General features: G+C 36.2%; 1 protein-coding gene across 1 annotated transcript; it reads left to right on the forward strand.

Moving 5' to 3' along the window:
* Positions 1-608: 608 nt before the first annotated feature.
* Positions 609-983, forward strand: LURAP1L (leucine rich adaptor protein 1-like; the record flags this gene model as incomplete). The annotated part of the gene is made up of 1 exon (XM_009073820.1): positions 609-983. A coding segment is annotated over one exon (375 nt), but the record flags the coding sequence as incomplete, so codon positions are not given.
* Positions 984-12,774: the final 11,791 nt, after the last annotated feature.

Consider the following 12,774-nt stretch of genomic DNA (forward strand, 5'->3'; position numbering starts at 1 on the left):
ATGGGTTAAAATAACTGAAATTTACGGTTTCAGTAAGTTCAATATTTCGACTCTCAGACATTTGTACAGCCGCTTGCAATGTAAACTCTGTAGTGTGAGTGAAAGTTAAATGTCCATAAGCTTTTTTCCAAATGATGCACATCTGGAAATTATAGGTTACCCAAGTAGCCATGATAAGGATAATTTGAGGTCAGTGCTTAGCTGCCTGTAGCTGTAAGTAGCTTAGAGTCATTGTAAATGGAAATGGTTTTGTAGTTTTCTTCTCTGACTAGTGTAAAGCTATCCCCAGGAGTTGTCATAGCTGCTGTGTTTCTCATCTAAAAAGCATTGTACTAGTGTGTGTACAAGTCTTGTCACTGACTAGCATTCCTATTAATGGACTGCTTAGGTAGCCTGATCAGGTTCCCACTTGACCTTCATTGAAAGTATTAGTATAGCAATACTTTTCTTTTTTTTTTTGTAACTAATTGTTTCAATAGAATTGTCCTAGATGGGAAAGGTGGGGTTTTTTAATGAATTTTCTTTAACCTATTCATTGCCTCCAGCCTGCTATTTAGTTTGATTTTGAAGAAAAATGAGTAATCTTTTTAATCACTTTTGCCTTGTAGGTTAATCTCCGTGCCACTGATGTGAAACTTATGCGTCAGCTCCTCATCATCAATGAAAGTATTGAATCAATCAAGTGGATTATTGAAGAGAAGGCCATTGCCAGCAGAAGCAGCAGTTTGAGTGGCAGCCTGTGCAGCTTGCTAGAAAGTCAGGAGACATCCCTTCATGGCAGCTGTAACAGTTTACAAGACTGTAGTGATGGACTGGATGGCATATCAGTGGGGAGTTATTTGGACACATTAGTGGATGATGTCCCTGGTCATCAAACCCCTTCAGATATGGACAAGTTCAGTGATTCTTCTATTATGGATGACTCACAGCCTCTCCATAAGCATCCCAAAATTGATTCTGATGAGTACTACTGTTTTGGTTAATAAGAACAAGTTCCAGTGGGACACAAATGCACTTGTACTTATCCTTTTTCTTTGCTGCTATTTTATTTTGTGTGCAAACCCCTCCAAAGTTCTCTCGAAAAGAGAACTTAATATGATACTTTGAATCTACTGCATAACTTTTCTGTTGCTTCTAATACATTTTCTCCTTGATGGATTGGGCTTTTCTCTTCACATTTTCATCTTCTTAATTTATTGCTGCAATTTTTCTTTTTTTTGGTTTTAATTTTTTACAATGCTGTATTTGCAGGTCTTTTTAAATGGTGAAAATGAGACATCAGGGAATGAGAGCAACAATTTTGTATTTGTTGTCAATAAAATACCTTCTGATAAATATATGTTGTTGTAAATTTTCTTGATTACCAAGTTTGGCCTTTCCAAAGGCACTGTTCTTATTGAGCCTTAAATCTGAATCCTGAAAATATGTCTACAAAATAATTTTCCTTTTGTAAGCAATGATATTTGATTCTGTTAAGCTGTCTTCAGTTGAAATATAAAATATCCTAAACTATTCTGTGTGGGGTTTCATTCTTTCTGCAGTGTTCTCATGCTTCTTGTCCAATTTTGATTTTAAATTCTGATTCTAAATTTGATTTTTAAATTCAGCAGTGTTGCCCTGCTGTCTCTTTGTGTCCTGTTTTGCAAGAGTTTGCTTTAACCTTTTCATGCCTACTGGTGTAGTTGAGAGCTGCAGCTAGTCAGTTACATTGGAAGCAGTTGAGAAGAAAAACAGTAACTGTTGTGTGGAAAGTCTCTGGCTTTGAGACTGTACTGGTCCATGTTTTTGTGCAGAAGATTATGAGGAGGTAGATTTTTCTTTAAATTGTGTCAGAATAATAAGAAACCCGCCCCAAGATCTTGTATTTCTACATTAAGAAGAAATTAGAGTAAAAGAAATAGCATTGAACCAGGCACTTTAGTGGATAATAAATGTGTATTTCCAACATACAGATAGTGAAAGAGATGTTGATACTTACACATCATCTAAAAGTCCTGTCTTGCCATGTCTACCAGTATTCCTACTGCCAGTAAAGCATGAAATTCCCCCACCGAAGAAATTAATGTTTGCGAAGTATAAAGCAGGATCCCATTTAAAATCTGTTTTACACTTTCTGAAGGAATAAAGTTCGTACATGCAGCAGGTGATATCTGTCAGTTTGGTTTATTCTGAAACAGACTAAAAGTCCAATAAATTCTGCTCTTCCAAGCCATGATTCCGTGGATCTGTCTTGTCCAGTTTTGATCAACATCAAATGCAAAGAAAAGGTAAAAACTCAAGAAATTTTAAGTGGCAATTTGTGCTTTGTGGCTAGCTTCATTGCTACTCAGTGCAGAGGATGTCTGTGTCCCCCAGCATTAAAAAACCAAGACATGTATAATTTGCTTTGGAGATCATGCTTTATTAAGATTGAGTTATAGTTAAGAAAAGTGTCATTACCAAGAATGAGCCTCCTCAGCTCAGCTTCTGGGATCAACCAGGGTATTGCAGATAGCTTGAAGGGAAATAGAGGCAAGCCCTCAAATAGCAATGCTGTGCTGACTTAATATTTTTAGGGTTTTTTTAAATTCCTTCCCCAGCTGATGACTGCTGGACATAGTTTGGAAAAAAAAAAGTTAGAAGAAAAAAATCTTGGGCAAAATTATTTCTCAGTGCAACACTAAATAACATATCAACTGTGAATTCAAAATAGGGTTTATTACTTTAAGTTATTTTAATCTAGGAAACAGAACTAACTCCCAGATATTAAACTGTGACTCTTTTGAAAGTGTTTCTACCTTTATTGCTTGGCATGAAAGTAAAACATCAGGATGTATACTCCTTCTGAATGTAATGAATGTGGAATATATACAGTCTTTTCTTCTTCAACTGAGATTTCAAGTAGTAGGTCAAGATGCACATATAATTTTTCACCTATGAAGAAAATTAAAGAATATTTTTAACATACCTTTTCAAATATCCCCCCGAGTTATGCTGAAATTACTTCAAGGAAAATCCAGGCTGTAGCTGTCACCACCCATTCATAGTTATAATACTGTATAAAGAGTAATTATATCAGTGATAAATTTATCATGTTATGTTTTAATAGTTCATTTAAATGGATATCAAAGCTGGGGGAAAAAAGAGCCTACTACTAGAAGTGGTGACGTGAAAGCTGATTGTGATTAAAAGTTTTTATTCCTCTATGTCTTCTAACTGGAAGTGGATAAAGTGTACAAAAGCCAAAACAGAGGTGTCGGGAGACTGTGTTAGAAGGAAACAAGAATTTCCATGTGTTGTGTTTGTGAAATCCAAGATTATGAACACCTTGGTTTTTATTTTTGAAGCATAAAAACTTCTAAGATTTAGATTTTACTTAGATTCCTTAATTGCATTAAAAGGAATTCATAGTCAAAAGATAATAATTTACTCTGATTTTCCACTTATGACAGACCATGATATTTGGTCACCTCCTAAAATTAATCAAATTGTTACAACTGAAATGCAACTTCACTGTTTAGACAATGCAAATTGTTCAATGCTCCTTAAAAAAAAAAATTCCCATTGGGTCATTAAATTTTCTTTAAGCAGTTTACATATTTATTCTAGCTTCCTATTAACCTGGTTGACCTTGGTCTTGCAAAATCTTCATGTCGTAAAAAAGAATCTGGATGCCCTCTTCTAGCATGGGCTTCCCTGTAAACTTTCTATCTGATTAACAGAACTAAAAAAAATTTATTCAGTAGGGCAGAGAATCTGAAAACGCTTCACAAAGCTATGTCTGTTTCAAATGGATAAAAGCAACAATCAAAAAAAAAAAGGAAAAAAGTGGAAAACCAGCATATATAATTCATTTATTCTCTGTCATTTTCTGTCACCTTGGCTCTTCTGACATTTAGCTTACTTTCAGGCGTGACAAACGATTTCAAAACACTTTGTAAAATCATGGGCGACAAGCAACACCCAGTCCATTCTTATTTCCATACCACTGAAGCTCTGTCTTTGAAAGACAATCCACTATATAAGCTGTGTCATTCAGAGACAATAAGGGACAGACAAAAATATAAGGCAAATTCAACATGCTTCCTGGTTTAGTACAATTGTTTCCTGCTAATAATAAGAATCAGCTAGTAAATGGATGTGCTCTGGTTCACAAACAAGCAATTGAAGGAGGGGAAAAAAAAAAGAAAGCTAACATTTTCACATCTGAAAACTGTGGGTCTTTAAAGACTCTGCCAAGATGGTCTAGTTATGAAGTTTTGAGGCACTTTCAAAAGAGTAATTAAAATTCTTTGAAATCTCTCTGCCAGCTGCCAGGTACAGCACTGATCTCAAGGTTGCATGGATATGTCTACACAAATACTGTGAGTATGAAGAACCAAATAGGAGCTTTTACGTCATCCATCAGTAGGCCAGAAACATTGCAGTAAGAGACTGAAGACAGAACAGTGTCTCTGCCTTTGGAATGTGAACTGTCATCCTATGAATAGAAACAGAATGATTAAAAAAGACAGAAATCTCGTGTACCTTCTTAAAACGAACCCTGACTTTTGAAGGGAGTGGTAGAACGTTGTATTGTTTGAAGTTCCAAAAATCTTTCTCTGCATTTCCCTTTGACAAAGAGAACTGGCTAGTCAAGGTGAGTGAAGCGCAGTCTGAAATAATGTCTCGTTACACCACGTAGCTGCATCTCATGTAACCCTATATAATCAACTGAGAAACTGAGGGTTTTGTTTAGTTATCTTAAGCAGTTACTAAGCTGTTGAAAAAGCCTGCGCTAGTATTTTTCATCTTGCCAACACTTCTGAACAAAGTCTAAAAGATGTGTCTTTGATATAAAGAATTAATATATACTCAATAAACATGAGATCAGTAAAAGCATCCATCACCTTCCCGCAAAGGAGGCTTTGTTTCACTTTAAATGTGCCCACTTACAGCAAGTTTGTCTTTCTCAGAATACCTATGAATTTCCTATAGAAACTGTATAAGAGCATCCTTCCCTGAAACAAGCAGAAGCTTTTCCCTTACTTAAATTAAAAAGAGATTAATGCTGCCTGCACTTGACCTTCCCATTGGCCAGAGATTAAATTTCCCTATTAAGTATGTCAAAAGTGAAAATTAAACAATTGCTTTTTCCCCCCCTCATGTAATTTTCTATGCTATGACATTCTACTAAGAGAGTAAACAATCTTTGTGAAGTCTTTTTAAAAGCATACTCTTCCAATAAATATGTCTGGTCTTCAGGACTGACATTTTCCTTTAATTTTTCTTGGTTTGTTGGCTCAGTCCCTAAAGAAGGATGTTTTTTGGTTATATGTCTTTTGGTTAGGAGACCACATGATAGAAATGTCTGATAATAAATATCAGGAACACAATCTTGGTTTGGGAGGGGGGAGGAATAGTTGGGGTTTTTTTCCAAAATTGGCTGCAGAAACTATGTTGGTATTCCTGAGAAATTTCCTTCCCCTCCCCCATTTTTGTCTGACATTCATATAGAGAGAAAGCAGGAGATTGAGCCCAAAGGTCTGAAATCATGCTCTTACCTGGAAACGCTTATCCTCAGTACAAACTTATCAGCATTGATGATGACATCATTCACATGATGACTGCATTGTTCATCTTATGGAAACCTGTGAGAGCACTGAAACCATTTTAATTTAGAAAGGATACTGCTTTGATTTGTGAAGGAAAATGTTCTTGTTAGAACACCATAAGTTTTGGTCCATGAATTAGGAACTCAAGGATGAAGTAGTCAATAAAATTAAAAATCTTTTTCTGTTAGGTCTGTCCTGTAGTATACTGTGTTTCTATTCAATGTTGTTGGAGAAAGTGTTTATTTTAAATGTATGCTATGTCACTAAATACTAAAATGCCATTTACTTTCTTCAGATGGCGTTATGTGACGTTTCATCACAACTATTTAAAGTTGTAAGAGCAGTAGAAGGATGCTCTGAAATACTGAATTTAAAATAGACTTTAAGCTTTAGAAATTTTAATTGTAAACTATTGTTAGCAATATGACTATTGATAATTCATTTTGAAGGAAAAAAAATCTCACTTTTAACTCTTTGCAAATACTATTTTATTTTAATTCCAAGTCGAATTCTATGAACCTACAGGAAGACAAAAATAAATGCAATGTGTGATATTAATTGTAGAAAATGACTTAGTTAATTTTTTGTTCAAGATTTACTGTCAGAAGTGTTCCCATCAGATGATGGGTATCTAAACAATAGCTTATGGCTTGTCAGTCAAATCAGAATTAAGCAATACAGCAGAAAGTAGTATTTATAATATAGTGATTGTGTTGCTCTTTTAGGGAAAAAAAATCCAAAACAAAAACAAAGCATCAAAAACAGGAAATGAAAGACATTTTTTTAGGAGTGGAAGGAAGAGAGAGAATAACGGAATAGTTATCAATGGATCCAGTCCTGTGTGCAACAAAATGATAGGGGATCTCAATAAGTTAGGGACACATCTGACCCTATGACCAGGCTTGCAGGAGGCAGCCTACATATTTTACACATAGAAAATAAATCTGAATGCTTCCTCTGCATTTTCAATTTACTAAACTCTACCTAAAAGTGTTTGTTACACCCAGGAAAAAAACCCCAAAACATTATGAGCCAGGCATTTGGTATTCAGGCTCCCCAGATTGCTTGTTCTAGCCATAAAACACACTGATTTCCAGGGAACTGCTGAAATATTTGAAGACAAAGTGCTACAGTTATATTAAAGTGGTACATGAATATAAAAAGCTGTTTAACAGTAGTTCATATTTATTTTTCCGCTATTCATTTTTTGAGACCACATTTTTTTACAAGGTAAGTTTTTTCTGTGAACATGAGAGGACTCTACCAATATTTATATATTTTTCAATCCAATTATTTAGGCAAAGTTATTACTGTCCTGTTGATAGGACAAGTGATCAAATTAGAGAGAAGCCATTCGCCTTTTGTGCATCTCTGCGAATTCTGATTGTTCAGAAGACCGTCTCTTTTTCTCAGGAATACAGTGCCCTTTGTTCCTGACAACTGGCTATCACACAGTTTGCACAATCAAGTAATCCTAAAAATATTTTGATGAGGGGGGAGGAGAAGGGTAATTAAAATGCTCCTCGGTTTTTGCACAGGGAAGCTGTGTTTGGAACTGTGACATAATTCTTAGGACAAATATGTCTTTCATTGTGCCACCCCACCTCCTTGTTGTCTGAATTAATGTAAATATTTGCTTCCATCCATGAAACTACCCAAAGTCATTGCTGGGTCAGTTTCTTTGTGGTATTCAATATGCTGATATAAGCACAGAGGTTTCCAAAATGAGTCACAGGGTTCTATGGGAAGCTACTAACTGGTTTAAGTTTCACGTAGTACAAATTTCTCTTTGAAACACCATCATCAGGAAAGCTAAAGTTGAGAAAGGATTTTAAATAATAATTATGTGTTTTAAAAAAATTAATATAAGTCTAAGTAATTCAGTCTTTTCCTTCTTCTTGTCAAATGGTAGCTTAAATTACTCTGACCACTGAAGAAAGCTGAAGGATGAGTTTGGTTTTCTCCACATTTCTAAGTGGATGTTAATCTTGACATTATGATATGAATGTTTAAAGCCTGAATTGCCAGCTTTGCCATATCATCAGACTGATGAACCATTGACAATGTAAACATGACATAATGTCATGTTTTAAGACTAGGTGGCATATGATCTACCCTGGGAAATGCTTTCAGTGAGACATCCTAGGAATGGCTGATTTGTGCTACCAATCCCAAGTTGATTCTTATGCTTTTATACAGATTAGTATTAATCAGTAGGACCTGAGGTGGTGTTTGGAATGCACAGTACACAGAAGGCTGTACCATTAGAGTTTGTCGTGAACAATGTGCAATTCATTCAATTTATTAATGCTCTGTTTCCCCTTCAGGCGAATCATTTCACCACTGTGTGATAATAAAGGGCTTCAGTCAGACAATTTTGACAAACTTGACATGTTATTGGACAGAAGCCATGTTCTCAGATATAAACCCACAGCTTGCTTTGCTGGGTTTTCTCACAACCAGGCCTGGAAAAGGAACACACGTTTCCATCAGCACCAGGTCATTTGATGCAAAACTTAAAAGTTGGCATGTGTATGATATTGAAGAGAACTGTTTAGTGAGAAAGATTAGGAACTGGAGAGGGGAGAAAGGATTACAACACAGCCAATGTAAAAATGCTGATGTGTTGTCAAGTTCCAGGCAGTGATTAGGAACCAAGAGCACAAAGCAGGATCAGCCATGAAAGACAGGAAATGGCAAAACAATTGCATCTCATTTATCCAATTTATCCCCTTTCCATTGCTGCAGATCTCTTACAAACTATGCATGCTTGTAAGGCAATCACAAGGCATCATTCCTTTTCACTGTTTCTAAATATACAGGGGATAATTTCATGAACCTGTCAAAATGCTACAGCTTGCTTGCCTCTTTTAACTCTTGTCCCAAGCCACTTTCGTTTTTCACCTTGGGAAGAGCCTGGAAGAAACCTTAACCTATACCTTTTAACACTCATGAAAAGAATTCTGGACACTACTCAACCCACCTTAGCCTCTCAAAACTGCACTGCAGGCTTTGCCAGCTTCTGATTTGTATTAACCAGTACAGCAAATAGAACTTTATTAGTCAAAAAGTGGTGGAGAGGGACAAAGTTTAAAGGGTTGATAATTCCTTAATTTGGCAACAGTCTATATTCTGCTTCTGTTTCAGTAGCTTGTATAAAAAATGGGGGGGGTTGTGTCAAAACATCACAGTAGCAGGTAAGAAAGTTTAGGCTCTGCCATGAATAAATTAAAAATACATTTTAAAAAACAAAAAAGAGGAAGAAGAATTACCTACTTTTTTGATATGGAGCAATAAGGTACAAAGGTTTGTCACTTTTCCTTGATAGTGAGGGAAGTTCAAAGTATGGTTTGGAATAAAGCCCAGAGAACCTGAAGTCACATAACTTAGTCAAGGACTACCTTTTTGTATTGACAACACACTGTTCTCTGCTGTAGGTGTCTCATTTTCTAACATGGTTTTTGACTTTAAGTCTCTAAGAGAAAAAATATGTACTGTATAGATCTTCATGTTTTCTAAGTGTTTTATGCTTTTTGTGTAGATTTTTAGGGGTTTTTTTCAGATTAGCAAATTAAAGTTGTTTCTTGGACATTTTACCTCATCTTGGGATTTAGGTGGATTTTGTTCTGTTTACAGGTTCATTGTCCTTTTACTGTTTAAAATTATTCTAGATAAATGACTCATCTCATTTTTAGAGCATCTTGTTTTCATAACAATAAAGCATGGACATTGGTTTCTCCCTTTCATTGCACGAAATGAGTTTATATAAGAATAATAGCACCATCTTCCCCTTTAGCTTCAATTTCTTTTCAGCTGAGAACACGAATTTTTCACAGTGATAGGGGACTTCCTTTCAGACTCCTGGAAAAATGCTGTTGAGCTATTTTTACCTTTTTGAAAAACAACCAGCATGGCTAACATTTTGCAAATCTTGCAGATCAATCAGCACTTTAATTTCATTTTAGAAGAGCTTCCCAGGAGGAGGATTTGCTACAGCTCACTTATTAAGATACAAATATGAGAAAATCTAGTCTGGAAAACAATTGGCTTTCTTGACACATTAGGCAAAGTGGAAAGAGCTTACTCTGTGCCCCAGCATAATCTTCTTAAAGAACAAGGTAAGAGACTGTTTCATCTGTCTTACCTACTTGCCCCTAGCTATCCTGGCAGTTTAGTGGGGTGGAGAAATGTACCTTTTCATGGGAAAGTTCTGACAGACTTTCCAAACAAACATTGCAAAGCTGATTTGTAGGCAGTCTCTGGCAAAACAGTTTCCTACAACTGTTCTGCAAGTGTAGGCATTCATTTCAGAAAGATACTTAAGTGTGTGGTTAACTTCAAGTGAGTGAGTAATCTCATTAATTTCAATGGGACTATTCATGTCCTTAGATGCCCGGCTGAATCAGGAACTAAATCTTGCTGGTTATCCTTTCAGCCTGCACAGAGCTGACTCTGTGCAGACACTGAATCTTTCCAAATGAGTCTGCCAAACAGTCTTCCCTTAGTATCCAGAGTTCATTGTTTACACTGCCTCTAAAATGCTTCTGTTGTCATCACGTTACTGGAAGACAATCAGCTTTCAGTTGTTTCCTTCTTAATCTTTACAGAGAACATCATGTAGCAGTATTCTTTGATAATGATGTCATTGAAATTATGGCTGTACCTGGGTTCAGTCAAAAAGTAGGGAGTTTATTAGTCAGAGATAGTTTTCTGTTTTAAAAGTCAGTTATTTGTCTTAAGGTATATTGTAATCAAGGTGAACTTTTCAGTTTGTCTTTCTATGTCATGACACCTGCTTAAGATGCTCAGAGTTTCTGATTTGTTTATCATCTTGCCAGACACCTTCAAATTATCCCTTAAAAGAAAAATCAACTATCCATGGGTTTCATTTTTTTTAAGGATTAGGAAAGCTGTTTCATCATACTGAGTAAAGACAGCACTTCTCAGTTCTTTCACTGAAGAGCAGTCCTACACATTGCTATCATGTACACCTGTGAGTTGTGTACTAACATAGTATAGCATTCTCCCTGAAGACATTACATGTGTTATTAAAATACAGAAGAGTGAGATGAGGAGAATGAAAGGTAAATGTATTTGTAATTCTCCAACTATTCTGTATGGATACTCTTGATAGGTCTCTGTAATATTTTTGCTGATATCCTCATTCCATTAATTGTCAGTCGGTAGTGACTTAGCTCAGACTACAGTAGAAGGTTGGGTTTTCTTTCTGCTAATGATTCTTTTAGTGTTGGATTTTCACTGTTGTCTGTCTACACAAAACAAACAACAAAAGCCTCTTTTTTGTTGTCTCCTGAGGAGCCATGGGAGAAGTCAGTAGACTATCACAGAAAAAGGGAGATAAATGCAGCAGAGGGTATCCTTTTTGTTAGGGAGGATATGCAAGAGAAGCAGTGCCATTGTGGAGTACTGTATGTGTTCTGATCAAGTTTAGCCATATTGTTGGAGTTTTCATACAGTGCCTCTGGACTTGGGTATGGATTAAAAAAAGGATGTTCCTTTTTAAGTCTTAAAATGAGAATAAAAATTTAAATGTGTTATTACAATCTTCATGATTTGTCACAGATCCCATAAGCAGAAAACCACAGAATCACAGAACTGGTCAGGTTGGAAGAGACCACACTGGGTGACCTGGTCCAACCTCCCTGCTTAATCAGGGTCATCCTAGAGCCCATGGCACAAGGTTGTATCCAGATGGTTCTTGAATATCTCCAGTGAGGGAGAATCCACAACCTCTCTGGGCAATCTCTTTCAATGTGCAGTGACTGACACAGTAAAAGTTCTTCCTCATATTCAAGTGGAACTTCTTGTGCATCAGTTTCTGCTCATTGTCTCTTGTCTTATTTGTATGCACCACTGGGAAGAGCCTAGCTTCATCTTCTTGGCACTTCCCCCCCCTTACATAAAATACATAGACTTTGTAGTTCTAGATACAAAGAAGCAGAAATCTATAGAAATAGCTAGCATTTAAAATTAAAATATGACAAGACCTTACAAGGAACTGTATCCTTCAAAAATGCTTGAGGACTAACCCTCTTTCTGTCAAAAGCTGCACACTTCTTCAAATTTATTTATCCAAATTGTCCCAGGGAGTTTGCTAGAAAGACTTGTGTGTGGCAGTAAAGGGCACACAGTATACCAAAGCTTAGTGCCACACAGTGTGACCAGTGTAACTTACTGTTTGCTATCTGTTAACGCTATCTTCTCCTTACATGTGTGTGTTTTGACCTCTAAATATCATAGATCTGAGGAAGGAATCAAACCTGTACACTTAGTTAGCATAAATCTAGAAGGTGTTGGTAGACTTGGAGCAGCCAGTCTCCTTACAAAAGAGAAATGAGACCTAAACCCTCCTTTTACAGATCAAATCCATTTCTGTTATGCACTGTTGTTTTAGTTTCTGTTTTTAAATGCAAAACTATCTTACAAGGAAATTTTCAGCTATTTAATCCTAATGTATTTAATATAATTCACATTTAAATTACAAAAGTGATTCATGCTTACCAGGAAGCTGCACCTATTTTGTTTTAATTGGACATGGAATGTTGTTCAGGGAATGCTTGTTTGATTCACTGTGAACAGGGAATGCTTGTTTGATTAACTGTGAAACTCAAGGACATTCAGACGAATGGTTGGCTGGATCACATTTAATGGATTATACCAAATAGAATGCAAGAACCTAGAAATCTGTATAATCGGCTGTGGAATTAAATAAGTATTGACCAGTGCAGAATGGATCAATGACTGTTGAAAAAAGAATGATTACAGTATATTGCACCCTCAGGGTATAAACATACGAACACATGCCAGTGTTGAAACTTTTGAAGCTTTGTTCTGTTTGTGCAATGGAAAAAGCCCTTGCAAGTATTCTATAATCCAATTGTTACTTTCACTGAGAGGGAGAAGCAGCATGGGGACAGTTATTCTTGTCAAAATATGATAGTATCTTTGTGGCAAAAAATATGGGTGGCATAAATTATTTCAGAATTGTCTAAATGTTTACAAGGGCCTGATCTAGTCTGACTAGAGCTTGAATGTCTGTAATTGCATTAGGACTAAAACATCAATTTATACTCGCTTCACTCTGTAAAGCTATGTAGTAAAATTACTTTGGGGCATTCCACACTGATTATATTGGAAAGGCTTCCAGATCACTGTGGAAGGACACCAAAGTATTTTGGGC

This window comes from Acanthisitta chloris, unplaced genomic scaffold (genome assembly GCF_000695815.1).
Source record: "Acanthisitta chloris isolate BGI_N310 unplaced genomic scaffold, ASM69581v1 scaffold4334, whole genome shotgun sequence".
Classification (NCBI taxonomy): domain Eukaryota; kingdom Metazoa; phylum Chordata; class Aves; order Passeriformes; family Acanthisittidae; genus Acanthisitta; species Acanthisitta chloris.